This window comes from Mugil cephalus, chromosome 17 (assembly GCF_022458985.1).
Source record: "Mugil cephalus isolate CIBA_MC_2020 chromosome 17, CIBA_Mcephalus_1.1, whole genome shotgun sequence".
Taxonomy (NCBI): Eukaryota; Metazoa; Chordata; class Actinopteri; order Mugiliformes; family Mugilidae; genus Mugil; species Mugil cephalus.
Window position 1 is genome coordinate 4,438,561 of NC_061786.1, and position 15,535 is coordinate 4,454,095.

The 15,535-nt window shown below is 42.0% G+C and overlaps 1 protein-coding gene across 2 annotated transcripts in view; it reads left to right on the plus strand.

Annotated features, from left to right (window-relative positions):
- alk (ALK receptor tyrosine kinase) overlaps positions 1-15,535 on the plus strand; it is a 314,203-nt gene that overhangs the window by 278,010 nt on the left and 20,658 nt on the right. The window contains exons 11-17 of one of the 2 annotated variants that reach the window (XM_047611389.1): positions 2,325-2,444; positions 5,095-5,187; positions 9,259-9,424; positions 10,905-11,052; positions 13,842-13,952; positions 14,263-14,404; positions 15,352-15,519. In XM_047611389.1, coding sequence (XP_047467345.1) covers positions 2,325-2,444; positions 5,095-5,187; positions 9,259-9,424; positions 10,905-11,052; positions 13,842-13,952; positions 14,263-14,404; positions 15,352-15,519 — 948 coding nt within the window. The remainder of the gene's footprint in view (positions 1-2,324; positions 2,445-5,094; positions 5,188-9,258; positions 9,425-10,904; positions 11,053-13,841; positions 13,953-14,262; positions 14,405-15,351; positions 15,520-15,535) is intronic. The other variant, XM_047611390.1, reaches the window with a different exon arrangement.

Below are 15,535 nucleotides of genomic sequence, written 5' to 3' on the forward strand. Positions count from 1 at the left end.
TTTGCTGTCAGATTTCAGGTAATCAGTGCTGAGGTTTTTTAAGCTTTTGAGACACAAATTAAAATATTTCTTCACCCCAAGACATTATTCAGAAGCGGCCACCAGTCAAAGACAACAAGCTTGGTACAGAGCTTGGGGTTTATTTCAAACCAAACTGTACTTTGGATCAAACTGCCTTTTAATGACATATTACCCAGAGGACCCCAGGTGAAGTTTTATCTCAAGCATAAGTGGTATGGTGAAGTTGTCTGAGGTGAAGCGAGCAGTTTTTCTCTGACCAAATTGAACACTGTCACAGAGCAGCTTTCTAAACCTTTCAGCTGTTGAGGGAGCCCCTTGCCATATTGTCATAAATGGTGAGCCTTCAGCCTGAGGTGACAGGGGAGCCAGGATGGAGAAGAGGGAGTGTTGTTGTGGTAAAAATGATTATAGAGATAAAGATGAAAAGTCTCATTTTTGTCCCCAGATACTGCCAAAAAGATGGCGGGAAAGGCAAGCATGATTTATTTTCACCAAGGAGGCAAATGACACAATGTGGGCAACTCATTGGCTCTTCACAATTAGGGAACTTGTAGTTGGATTTCTGCTTGATATTCAGCTCATGAAACTCTTTTGCAGCATCTTGGAAGAAGCACCTGCTCATCAGTGGGTTGGTTTTATATGGAGCTGCAGCTTTTTTACTCCAGGAATACTTGTGTCTTATAAGAACAAAAACGGTGGGGGAAAAAAAAAACTCTCATAAACCTTTAAATCATGCTTTGCCACAACTTGCCATCCAGGGCAGCCCTGGGGAAAATATCAGACTGCTACAGGGCAAACAAACCGCACACTATCCTCCTCTTGTATGAGACAAGCCAGTCTACCTCTAGAAACCCGCTCCTTTCTCTTGTTGTATGAAATGCAAAGAGGCCCTGAAACCGTGTAATCATTCTCCCAGCAGACTAATCCATATGCAGAACACAACTTAATATGTAGGTCATACACACATAGAGGATCATTTACAGTGTATTCTTTGCATGCATCAAATATCTACACAGTCCACATTGAAAGGGGTAAATGAAGTAACAACCTTTATTATTGTTGATAGACTGAGACACTGTGACAGCTTCTCCTATTGTTCTAAAGCTGTTTTGTCTCTCTCCACTTCATATAATACTGTTTGTATCATGAGTTATTGAAAGCAGAATCGCCCTCAGTCACGATCTTTGAAGTCATACAGTGCTCGATGGCAGCATTATCAACTTCACGCACTTCGGTAAATCATATATGCCATTAGAAAGTTGTACAAAAGTCTTGTGCTTTCACAGAAGCCACAAAGGTCCATGTAGCAACAGAGCCACTGATGGATTTACACAACATCAAAGAAATGAGATTCTGGACAGAACTCTTCCACAAAACACGTCTTCTCCTTGGAAAAAAAATCACGTTAACAGCAACTAAGCTGCAGCTGAAATAGGACGGTAAAACTATTGTTGGATATAAAAATGAAAAATAAAGAGTGAGTGTTTCCTGTTCTTGTCAGGTTTGAATTTATTTACAGTATATTATCCATCACAGTGTTGTAGGACTGCTGTTGTACATTGGTTTTGCCATTCTAGCGTTTCCTCAATATGTCAAGTAAATACTGGGAATGTATTTTGTTATGTTCAGTTGACAGGGTTTCCCCAACAGTGCCTGATTTTATTTTTTTTTACCACCATTCAGGCCAGTCACCACTGATTGCATTGTATAGGCCAAAAAAAGATTCATCTTTGCAGTGATTCATGAGTGATTTGTGAGAACTCTTTCTCCAGCTCTATTGAAAGCTAGAGAATGAGGACAGGTGACTCTTTTTAGGTCAGCATGGAACACTTTTGGTTTGAAAAATTAGTCATATTCTACTTTAACGTCTTTAGGTAAAATCAGTTATAGCCTTTTGCCTGGAGGACTTAATACTGGGTTAAAATTTGAGGTGAAGAGATGAAGGCACAGAAGAGTTTATGATCTCAGTCCTGGGAAAGCATTGATGCTCGAGACATGATGGATTGCTACACCTCGACTGAATGTGCTTAGCCATTTACTGTAGGACAGAGACTGGGAGACATGGAGCATGGCTGGATGTTATGCATTCCACTCCTTCTGTATGGCCAAGAGTGGTACAAATGAAGAATGACCCCTGCTGGTGGTTCCACATTTTCTGTGCCAGTGAGGGGTCTACAGCTGCTGTGCTTTTTTTTTCACTTCTTTACTATAAGTGCAGCATTCACTGTAACAGCAGCAGCATGGTATTGCTGCAGATAAAGTAAGTGCAGCCTTTTAAATAAATGCAATCTCTTCCATTTCAGCCAACGGCGATTTCCCACCAGTGGTCACCAGCACCACCAGGCAGCCGTTTAGAACAACTGTCACGAATCCGCCTCCTTCCATCAGAAGCCCTTCAGTGACCATCCCCACCGCAGATAACTGTAAGTGAGCTTGATTGCTACTTAATGTTGAGAATATCATCTACAATGAGTTGGTTTCACCTTCTGTGTCTTCATTTTGCTAACACATCAGACATACATATGCTTGTGTGCATAAATTATTCACTATGACTCTACACGTGCTAAACATGGCACAGTGGGTGGACTGCAACAAAGTAAGTGTGCCCCCTACTGGTGTGCATCATGTCCACATCTGAGCGAATGCTGCAGAGATCTCCTTTGGTATTAAATGGAGCAGGACGGGCAGTTTTGAAGTGTAAAATCCTCCAATTTGTCTCCTGAGAATGTCAATGGAGCCAGTTACACAGACTTGACATTTTCCACCTCTCTCTCTCTCTCTCTCTCTCTCTCTCTCTCTCTCTCTCTCTCTCTCTCTCTCTCTCTCTCTCGCTTGCTTCAGAAGGGTAAAGACAAGCAAAGATTCAGTTTCTATATTTAAACTCATATCTTAGTTACCTTCATGTCAAACCTGCTGTAAAACACATTAGCCAGGTACATTAGCCTTACTGATCCTCCTCTACTGAAACACATTGAGAGTTACAGAGTTGTTTTTATTTTCCAGTGGATCTTATTTTTCTCTTATATTGTCACATTTAATTATTTCACTAAGCTTGTGTACAAAACATCCACAATCAAATGTTGAATAAACATAAAACCTTTTCTCAGTTTCTGACAGTTTTCTGGTCCAAACACCAGTTGTCTTGACACTGCATCTTGTTTGTCTTCCAGCAGCATAAAAGCTATAACGTTCATATGCTGTTAAAGCCAGCAGATCAGTTCTGTAGGCTCTAATATTTTGCCTTTTGTTTGTCACACTAACACACTGTCAGCCTCAATACTAACTGACCTTTTTGACAAACAAACTGATAATCTGAATGAACATTCGTTCTGAGCCTGCAAGATGAACATAATTAGCCAGTAGGAAACACACTGGCCAATTAAGTGCATGTCTGCAGTATTGTGTTTAAATCCACACCATTCACTTCCACTGTGTCTCTCCTCTATGATATATATCAAATAGGAAGTAGAAGAAAAGAGTTCCAAGTAAAAAGTTTCACTTTGTTTTAACTGGTGTTAATTAATAGACAAAGAAGAAAAGAATGGACACTACTGATTGAATGTGAACTGCTGATCAGATAGCTACAGATCAGATGGCAGGCAGAGCATAATTTTGAATCTTATAAATCCTTTAGCCCGAGGCAGAACAGTAGTTCTCCCAACAAACTAGAAATGGATGCATACATTTTTACACATAAAATTGAGCTGCTAGTTGGCAACTACACCTTACTGCAACGCTGGAGCATGTTTATCTGGTTCAGCTTCTGTGGTGGGGCCCACACGTCATCCTCGAACCCAGCGAAGAGTGTTTATCTGGAGGATCAAACATGGAACAGAAAACATTAGACCAAGCATTGTTTCTAGCATGATATGGTAATATGACAGTAATATAAATTGAGCTGGAACTACAGCCAGTCCGCATACAAACATGATCAAGAAAACCATTTATGCTGAGCAAGAAACATGAAAGAAACATTGTATACAACAACATTTAAATGTTTTTTTTTTCAAATGAGACCACTTGCTATGCAGATTTGCTGTAAGGACAGCAACAAAAAGACAATTTTAATGTACTTATACAGGTTATACTCAGTATGGTAACAATACAAGCAGCAGACTTAAATCTCCTTGGAAAGATGGGTCTCTGAGATCACACTGCTCTTGCCCTTGTGATTATCATAGATATTAACTCAGGGGAAAGAAGTTGAACTTGCATTTATTCGTTGGCCGTTTCAAAGACGGCCTTGAGCGGTTAACATTCACTGGGCATCTCCTCTCTCCCCTTGTGGAGCTGATGCCTGATGAGGGTTTTAGCTCAGCGGACCCGTCACTCCAACAAGGCTCTCTCCTTCCCCCGACACGCTCAATGATTAACCCCACGGAACGTCAACGCCTTTGTCTCCTCTCACTCTCCCCTTCATCTATCCCTTCACTCTACTACCACATCTCTCTCCAGGACATTTTGTTCCCCTTCATTCCAAGATTTGTTTCCCATCTTTGCCATGTAAAAGTTGTTATTGACTCTCTGTTAGTTCACATTAATGCCTCTCACCCTGCTGCCCTGTCTTTCTGTCAGCACTCACTCTGATCTCAGTCTGTTGTTCCACTTCTTCTTCCTGCTCTTTCCCCTTCACCCTGACTTCACCTTCATTCGTTCCTTTCTTCTTATTCTTTCACATCATCGCCATTGATTCCCCACTATTCTGGCGGCAAACATTTTCATCCCTCACTACTGTCCTACTGTGTGACACCTGCAACTAACCGCTGACTCATCTGTTGCTTTGGAGTGGGTTTGAATATTAGCTTTCTTCTCTTCGCTTCTTTTTGATTAGCTCTCTTGAGGCAAAAGGAACTGCCCACCTCAAAATTATTTCTGGGCTTATTTTCGGCGTATGTTCGTGTGTTTGATGAAGAATGGTGTTTTCACATTCTTTTGAGATGACAAAACACATTTATACAACACTCTGTCATAATGTATTATCACATTTACTCCAGCAGAATGTACAAGCATTTGCTTCTTTGAACAGATGCATTTTGAAATCAAGGTGTTCCACTTCTATTCATACAACAACAGACAGGAACCCAAGTCCCGTGGACTGGATACAAACTGGAGTCAAGGCAAGGGGAGAGAGGAGGTTGACTGAAGCAATCCGATTGGCTTTTGAAAGTAAGTGACAGCAGACGTTGGGCCCTGAACGCTCTGTGCAGAGAGAGGTTGTGGCCAGTTTGTGCTCGTTAATTAGCTGCGCAGAGGCAGTGTGAGCGTGTGCTTCATTGTTCATTTGTTCATAAACTCAGGCCTGTGGCAATCAGTTAACTAGTTGTTGTTACTTTGGGTTTTGGAGGAGGAACATTAGTCACTAAGACAGATATGAGGGTGATAACGAGCAGAGCCACACAAAACAGGCTTTTGTAATTAATTGGACTCGGTTGCTCCATAAGCTTTGTACTTAGCATTCAGATCCATTCATGGCGTGCCAGCCTTGATCCATCTTTATAATGGCTGGCCCAAGGAGGACAACTGTCACTGGATGAGGAGGATACATGCTAACTGAGGAGAGCAGACACCCTCTGTTTTTTGCTTACAGTGTGTTTGTGGTTACTGCTGTGGCTTTTATCGAGGTATAGCAGGTACCAAATAAATGGAATATGTTTCTTAGGCTTTACTGTGGACGAGAAACAGTGGTTTAGTGGTAACACTGGAATTAATACTAGGATTTTAAAGTAATTTAGTATTTTAAGTAACGTGGGTGTGTTTGTGTGACTGATTTGAGAATAGCTGCTCTTTAAATTGTGATTTAACCACGGAGTAATTACAGGGTGTGTTGTTTTGCTCTAACCAGTCAATGGTGACTGGCATTCTCACCAAAGTAATTTGCAGCTGTTTATTCACAATTTGTCACGCGATCAATGAAATATGAAAATATTGTTCAACCATCATTCAAGGAGTAGTGACAAATTTTTTTTTTTTTTTTACTATAAATAAAAAAACAAAGTAAAACAGAACAGTTGTTTGGATTGAATTTTTCCCTGACGTTCTTGCACCTTCCAACATTCAGACCCTAAACAACCCTGCAATAAATCGGGAGGTGGGTGATGAAATAGTAAAATGTGCAGCCAGTCAAAAGTTTGGACACAGCTTCTCATAGAATTGAATGAGGAGGTGTGTCCAAACTTTTGACTGGTAGTATTTACTCACTGGCCACTTTATTAGGTACACCTGTTCAATTGCTTGTTAACACAAATAGCTAATCAGCCAATCACTTGGCTGCAATTCATGACATGCAGGACAGGCCGCCCGGTGTAGGATTTGAACCGGGGCCGTCTGCAACCCACGTGGGTATTGTTGCTGACCATGTCCATCCCTTTATGACCACAGTGGACCATCTTTTGACGGCTACTTCCAGCAGGATATTGCACCATGTCACAAAGCTCATATCATCTCAAACTGGTTTCTTGAACAATGAGTTCACTGTACTCCAGTGGCCTCCACAGTCACCAGATCTCAATGTGGTGGAACGGGAAATTCGCATCACAAATGTGCAGCCAACAAATCTGCAGCAACTGTGTGATGCCATCATGTCAACATGGACCAAATTCTCTGAGGAATGTTTCCAACACCTTGTTGAAAGTATGACACCAATAATTAAGGCAGCCTGAAGGCTGAAGGGGTCCAAACTTTTACTTGCAAGGTGTACCTATTAAAGTGGCCGGTGAGTGTATAATCCATGCAGCCCAGTTGCCCAAGAAAACCAAATGTATGAATATTTGTCAGAAATGAATCATTGCATTACTGTTTTATATCCTGAAACCACAAGGTGAACAGTAGGAATATGCTGTTCACTTTGCACAGTAGCCCACCGTAGAATGTCACTTTCCTTGATTGGCCTACAAGCATTTAGGAACGATCCAAACGAGCTTAACTGAGCTGTGGCTGAAGTAAAGAAAAACATCATCGATTGTATTCCTTCAACTCAACGTGTCTTGTCTTACAGACTCATGAAGGCTCTGCCCATCTCGGATGCTGCTGATCATTGAGCTGTGTACCAAAACTCATGCATTCTTGAAACAGATTGGCCCTAGGACTGACTTTGTTGTTTGTAGATAATGATATGTTTGTCTTATCTTAATCATGGTCATGGATAAAACTGCCAGCATATTTGTCAGCGCTGCACTCCAATCAGAGGCATTTTATCTCAGGGGCTCTCTGTTTTTCTCACTCCCCTCGACTCTCTTTCTGATGCGACACTGATGAAAATGTACACCATTGGCCCTTTCTTTGATGGAGGCCACTGTTTGTTATGATGATGGCAGACCACCGGTGGCAAAGTTCACAGAAAAGGAGATTCATAGAACAGGCAGTCGGAGTCACACTCTCCCCAGGGATGTGTGCGTGTGCCTATGAGTGTGTGTGCGTGTGTGTGAGGAGTTTGCACGCCACTTATTAGAGAAGACTGTCATCTGTGAGAGCACATCTTGTTTTTGTTTGTGCTGCCAAGTGCCTATCACAGAAGGGCTCGTTACAGCAGTTGTGTGGCGTGGTGCCCGCTTGTGCGTTTATGTGTGTGTGAGGTCATGTGAATTCATTCATATTGATTGACCAACAAGATCGATCAGATAGGCTGAAGTATGAAACCAACCGCTACCTGGAGAGATGGATCCCAGCAGAAGTCTTCTCCATCTTCCACAACAGCAGTGTAAATGTCAAAAAAGCTGAGTTAATTTTACATGACAGCTGTAGCCAGGAATTCATTTCTCCTAGTGCGAAAACGCTTAATGACATTACAAAATTCAGACTACCTCCACCTCTCCCCCCTGAGGCTGTCCTCTTTTAAATGATTCCCATCTTAGAATAACCCATTAAGCATTGTAAGATTTATGTCTGAAGCAGTGATGAAGTTATTCCCAACAGTGTTAACTGTTTCTACCTTGGGTGTTGAAAAAACTCCATTCATCGATCAATTTACTTCTGAGCAGACAGAACTCCAGTCATGCCAACCCTTTTACTGTAGGGGGGTGCATTTGCTAAGACGTCGCTGAACTCAATCGCTTTCTCACCGCAGTGGTGTTTTAAAGTGTTTCTGAAAGTACTGGGCTGCTTGAAAGTGTCTCTGCTGGAAATACTTTACTAAACTGAAAAAAACGATGTTTGCAGAGAGAGACTCGATATGAAGTTCTGTTACCTCGTGCCCTTGGACCGAGCCAATCATGAGGACCAGACTAACAGATACTGTGTGATGCTCAACATGCCCAGGTTCCAGCAGTAATATCAGCACAGTCACAGAGTCTCAGACACTGAAGTTTAGGGAGAGTGACTGGGATCTAATTCCTGGGCTTCAACTCCAATTGCCACTACACAGTAGGGAATGTGAAGAGCAAAACATGTAGTAGTGAGACCATCAAAAGTTTTGAGACTCTTCTCGTCTCATGCCCTCTACTATCTCACCTGTCGATATTAAATAAGTATGCCGCTGTTATCTGTTCTTGAAAAATAAAGCACGTATAAGTATCTAAACAGTACTACAATCACACCGAGTAGCAATTTAGAGGCTATGAAAGCCATCATGTGACTCCTCCTATCACAGGAATAACTTTGACTTGAGCTGGTGTCACGTTTGCTGTAATCAGCCCTAGTCTGAAATGACTCAGAAATAGTCTGAGAGCCTCCACAGCCTGGCGGAGGGAGAGAGAGGAGAGAGAAAGTTTTGCTTGGTCCCTGGTGTCTACCTCACTGCTGTGTTCCTTCTTAAATCAGGATTTAGCACCGCAGCGTTAAGTCCTTCCACGTCCATCTGACAAGACTAATCTTGTGCTAATTACAAGTGAAAAGAACTCCAATTAGCAGCGACACGTGGGATTACATGGAAAATGAGGAGAAATGTTTGTCACCTGTGATCCTGTCACTATGTCCCCTGCTGTAGTTGTGAATATGATAATAGTAGTGTCTCATAAGACTAGCTCCCAGATTGGAGCTTGCTTTCCCAATATGTAATAATTTGCTTCATATCTGTATACTTGGATTTTATTGATGTGAAAGTGGAGCAGAGGGGAATGTTGAAGTAGAATAAATGTGAGACAAATAGAACTGTAATGAGTCTGTGATGTGCACTGAATTTAAGCCTCTGTGTCATCTTTACGTTTGCTTAAGTGCATTTGAGACTGAATAACCAGTATGGGTTTCCACTGCTGTGTGTGCTCTACTAAGTACTGAATGGTTTTTCTTTTTCTTTGTTGACAGCCAAAAAATGGACTTTTCATACCTGTGGGGCCAGGGGCCCTGAAGGCCCAACTCCCACTCAGTGCCTCAACTTCTACAAGAATACCAACGTCAACGTGACAGTGGGCACCCGAGGGCCCTTCAAAGGCATTCAGATGTGGCGGGTCCCAGAAACTGGCACGTACAGGTAGGACAGTTGCCAGCGTATAAAGCCTCGGGGCACACAAACATCAGACTTAACATTTTAATACAAGCAATTTTCACTCAACACCCACTCTGAAATGATTTTACCTCATCTAAAGAGCATCACTGTGATGTCAGGCCAATCATTACCTACCTACCTACACTTGAGTTATGAACTCTCAACACATACAGCAAACAGTACACACTTAACCTATCTTTCTTAGGCATCAGCACTTTCCGTGCTACTCACCTTTTTGCAACAATGCATCCTCTTCTTCACGCCCACCTCTGCTCCTCTGTGCATCAGCAGACATCAGTCTTCCACAAGCAAACACAGAAATATCACTATCAGATTTTTGCAGGTGGGAGCAGAGGCTGGAGTAATGGCACCTGAATGGCTTGATTCACTTTATACCTGATTCCAAAATCCAAAACCACCCACATATATGTTTATGTTGGTGGCATCCGCGCTTCAAAATACCTCAACAATCAGCCCTAGCACTTTGACCTCAAACTGTGCTCAAGGATTAATGCTGTAATACCTGCCGCCTTTTCTAAAGATCAATATTCCTCTTGTGAGCACCCATGTCAACATGAGGTGTTTAACTTGGATTTGACACGGACCCTTTGAACAGAAACGCCTCTGAAAGCTCTAAGCCTCCCACATCAGCGCTAAAACAAACAGGCACATACACCGCTATGCTCAGCCAAAATCCTTGAGTCTTAAAATACCGGCACGGACAGCGCTGTCTGTCTTAACACATGTCCCAGAGTTTTAGAAAACACCTTCTGTCTCTGCACAAACTCCACAATTGGTCTTGAAGTGGCCGGGTTTAGCTGGCAGAGCCTGGCAATGAAGCTGACAGACGGCCACAGAGATGAATATGTGCTCTGCACCTCCCAAAAGTCATTAGGCAAACAGCTGAGGTAGCTACTGAGCACCGAGCAGGCTGCGCTCTCCCCACCAAGCTTGACCACCAGGGATGAAAAATATCGAAGTGTTCCCAAAAACCAATCAGGTTGTTTTTTTCTGGTGAGAAAACTAGAACATTTGAAATTAGTGTCCTCTGTTACAAAGATGTGTATGCGTAGGTGTGTGCAGTGTGTTTGTGTGCCCTGCACTGAATTAAATGGAGTCTAGTGTTGTGTTTTCCCCCTCAAACTAGAGTGCCATCGCAGGTCAAATGTGTTTTATTAAAAACTCCTGGGTGAGAGTCTGTTCTAGTGTTTCCAAATTAAATTTAACTGTTACGTGCGCATTCAAGTTACTTCTGATAAACACCTACAGTAGAGCTCTGAAGATACTGTCAATTCATCTTTGTTTTAGTACGAAAACCTCCTGCTTTTTGTTGCATTTTTTCAAAACCAAATAAAAACACTGAAACATTTCCTGTGTTATTAGGATCATTTTCAGATTAAGGACTTTTTTATTTAAGTATTTTGTTTGTGTGCGTGTCCACATGTTTGTGTTTGTTAAACCCCAGGATCACAGCCTACGGTGCAGCTGGCGGGCGAAGTGTCTTGGCCATGAGCAGGTCCCATGGTGTCTATATCACTGGAGACTTCCCACTCAAGAAGGGTGACCTCATTTACATCCTGGTGGGACAACAAGGAGAGGACGCATGTCCCAATGTAAGTGTATGTCACAATAAATCAGGGCAGTAAACGCACTGTCACACAGGAAACAGTAGTTCAGGTGTTTATGAGACTCGTAGAGTAGTCTACGGTGATAAAAGCACAATAAAAAATGGTAAACCAACATTACACATGAGGATGCCTAACATTCATTTCTTAAGGACATAAAATGCTCCTATACTGCCTCATGTGATTATATAGTCAAAACAACATCATTGTAGGAAGTTGATGAAGTTTAAATTGTCGAAATTTGATTCAGTGGTTTTATTGTCTACATTTTAGGACTAGAAGGGTAATAATGACTGTTATTCTGCGGCATAATAGGATGTTGGAGCAAAATCCAGGCAATCCTTCTCAATTACAGTGAGGGATCTCTAGACCTCGCATTGGAAACTCATGACCTTAATCCTGACAATTCATGCTCATTCATTCATACCAACTATAGCTTAAATCTATTCAAAACTTGCATTTATCTCTTTTGTTTACCATGTGATTCTTCACATTCTTCACAACACGTAAATCCCCCTAGCTAATGAAAACACTGAGCATGCACTATTCAAACGTTTAAATTCTTAAAGCACCGAAATAGAGAAATACTGTACACTCGTCAAGCCACATTTATCTTCCACATCGATCAACAAGGACATGATCTCACAAATCTACAATATTTGGTAAAATATATACTGTAAAGTACCCTTCACAGATTATTAGTTTCTGGGCTGCATAGTAATTTTTATGTTCGTTAACACATGGATAATACATTTCACTATTACCCTCTTTGACCCTGGTATTAGCGTGCAAGCTGTAGCTGGGTATTTTATCTAAATACTGACATCAGAATCAGAATCACATTATTGATCCCAGAGGGAAATTATTTTTCATTACAGCAGCAGCAGTTTTAAGAACAAAGAGCAATGTAGGCAATGAGAACAAGTAAGAGAATGTAAAAATATAAGAAATATATATATATAACTATATGTACAAGCATAAGTGAACCCGTGTTCCGAGTTGTTGCTCTGGAATAACATTGAATATGAATATCGGTGAATATTCAGTATCAGTATAAATATGTATAAATATGGGTTATGCACCCTCAGAGTGAGGAGTTGTACAGGTTAATGGCTACAGGCAGGAATGATTTCCTGTGGCACTCTGTGGTGCATCGTGGTGTGATCAGTCTGGGGCTGAAAGTGTCTGACCAGCACGTCATGGAGTGGGTTCAACTCATTGTCCAAGATGACTATCTTGATCCGTATCAGATCCATGGGTCTCTGCATTTGCATGCGGTGTTAAAATGTGTTCTAAACGTCTGTGTATGTAAATACGGTGGGTATGGCTGGTAGACTTGTACAGGTCAGGATGAGCAGTTCAGCTGAACAGGTTAAAATGTTTAACCTTTTTCACTCTACATACACGCAGTTTTTGTGAATACAATATCTTTGGGAATTTTCTTTAAATTTGGCTGAGTCACTTCAAGAATTCACGAATTTATTTACTAATTATGACAAACATTAACATGAAGCAATTTGTCACCCTCTTCTCTTGTAGTATAGTTGTGTGTTGACAGCTCAAGTGCCTGTTTGTGTTTTCTACTGGGAGAATGTGTAGCGTAGCTCCAGTTATTAGTTTTTTAACACAATGCTCTGTACTGCCAGCGGACAGGGACTTGGCGGTTCCAAAGTGAATCTTAAGTAATTTAAGGGTCTGTTTATTTCCCCCCAGTTCTGACAGCGAGATGTAGGGACTCTCTCCAAAGGGTAGCTCAGAAATTTGTGCTGTAGTAGAGTGTTTACTAATGCCCTGCTTTCCCTTTGGTGACAGAAAGGATGATACCCCCATGTCTTGAGAAATACTCGCTCCGTCTTTCTCCTTCTGCCTTGCACACATGCTCACACACGCCTTCTCAAGCAAACAAACACACACACCTCCATTTGGTTGTTCTCTTTTCTCTCTCAGACTTTAAAGTGAGAAGCAGCAGTGACAGAACAGGCAGAGAAGGAGAAATAGTGAGGAAGACTCTCCCAGAACATTTCAGAGCACTGCCTTTTACCCCCTCTACCTGTCAATCATAGTCAGCAAAGTCCCGCCCCCTCCCTCCTCCGAGGCCCTCAGAGTTTCGGTTCAGACAGATGAGGGAGTTGAGGAAGCGATGAGCGACTGTGAGTGTGTGTTTTGTGTGCGAGAGTGAGCCTCAGACAGAGCAACTGAAGGAAACTTGTGCCCTCTCACTCTCAAAGTAGGACTGGCTCCAGGCAGTTCACCATGATCGCACACATATCAATTCAAGAAATCTTAGCTAGGGTAAAAGTCTGTCATTGACCAACAAATTGTCCAGCTCCATTTTTATCAGCTGGGCTGTATTTCAACGCCGAGCTGATAGACAGACTGTCTTTATCGGATAATATGATGAATAAGCTTAAAACATGATGTTGATGAACAAGATGAAATGCAACAATTTTGACTCATTCAAATGACTGAGATGAGCAGTGGTTTCAGCGTGTGTGTGTTTATTATGTTCAATAACTGTGAACTGTGAACAAGAAGCTATTCCACAACAGATTCACAGTAACATGAAGCACAGAAGATAAACATGTCAATAAAAACCCAAATCATACTGGAAGATTTTTTTGAAGAACATCACTGCTTGTTCAGTTCTTCTGTCCATCTAAATATTTCTACTTGGTATTTGATCATCATTATAACGCTAAATCCTAAGACTACTACACACAACTGACATCCATGAAAGCAGTTCTCTGGTGATGTGACGTCTCTCTCCCTCCCTGTAGTCCAATGGGCTGCTGAATAAGATCTGCCTGGAACAGAGTGGCCCCATGGTGAACAAAACTCAAGTGAAAGGGGGTGGAGGAGGCGGTGGGGGAGCTACGTATGTGTTCAAGGTAAGAAGGTGCTAAGAGAATATAAGCAAGCTGCTAGCACTGCTAGCTTTAGACTTCACTTTGGATCTTGGCTTGGAAAGCAGAGTAGATTGGACAGCCTCCCTAACTCTGCTTTTACAGAAAACATGTAAAAAAAACAAAAACAAACATAGCACTCTGCTAGCTGCTCCTTGCTAAGCTATCCAGCTACTAGCAACATATGAGTTGTGGAATCAGTCTCATTGCATTTCTTGTTTATTCCTGCATTTTCCAAAATGCTGAACTGTCAATTTGAAGACACTGTACTACTACACATAATTAACCAACCCAGGTGGACAAAGAATTGTACTACCCTCTCATCATTGCTGCCGGGGGAGGCGGCCGTGGCTACAGCAGCCATTCAGAGACCCAGCTGGAGCAAATGGACTATGACCCGAGTCAACCGGGACGCAACGGGAAATCGAACGCCGCAGGTAATCTCCACAAAACATCGATCTGTGGTGCTACTATCAGTATGTATGTCAGCCATGCGCCTTTGTGGAGAAATGAAACTTAAGCAAAGCATTGTTTCTGGCCACAGTTGATGTGTGTTTGTATGTATGACTTGTCTTCCGCCAGTTTATAATGAGAAAGGTTTTCTGTTCTCAATTAACATTATAGGTAGAATTTGCAGGAGTGTTTATTTGCAGGCCTGTCTGTGCCTATGTATACAAAAGGTGTTTACTTGTTGATGCATGTTTTGTAGATATTCCACCTCTGCCTGCCAGTGTTTGTGTTTTAGCACTAACACAACACACTGTGACCCTCATGATTATTCATATCGCGTGCCTTGTCCTCATCATTACAGGGCAACAAACTACATGCTCCACTGTTACATCCATGCTCACTGCAGGTTCCATTATTCATGCGCTTGAAGAGCCAAAGACAAAATAAAAAACAAAAACAACACAGGATCTTCTCAAAGCCCAAGGTTTACTTTTGAGGAAACCCTACGAATGAAAAAAAACATGAAGTATAAACAATATTAAGCATGTCTGGAGGGACGTGGGGAGTATTGCTTGTGTGGGTATTTATTTCATTATTTTTTTTGGATCTCAGGTTTCAGAGAAGGACTGAAATGAAAGTGAAAATTTTAATTTAATTGGCTCATGTTGAGGATTATGAGACGGATTAGTTTGAACTTTATTACCCATAAAGTTAATCTTGTGTTACCAGGTGTCCTTTAAGGGATTTCATAGCATGTGGTCTCTGCTGTGACCAGTGGGTATCTGATGAGTATTAATTTACATGCAGATGTGCAGCAGTACCAGCAGCTTTTTTACTCATTCTGTCTATCGCACACACTGACTCCCTCCACATCACGACTACACACTGTACATTACTTCGCATCTTATCAAATGTGTGTTGTGTTTGGTGACAGGTGGAGGTGGAGGTTGGAATGACAGTGCTCCTGTCAGTCAGGGGGGCAAACCGCTGGTGCTGGGGGGCCAAGGAGGGCAGGCCTGTCAAAAATTCTGGCAGACCAGCGGCGGATTTGGGGGCGGTGGAGGCGGTTGTATGTCCGGTGGGGGTGGTGGAGGCTACAGAGGTTAGTCTCAAGATTT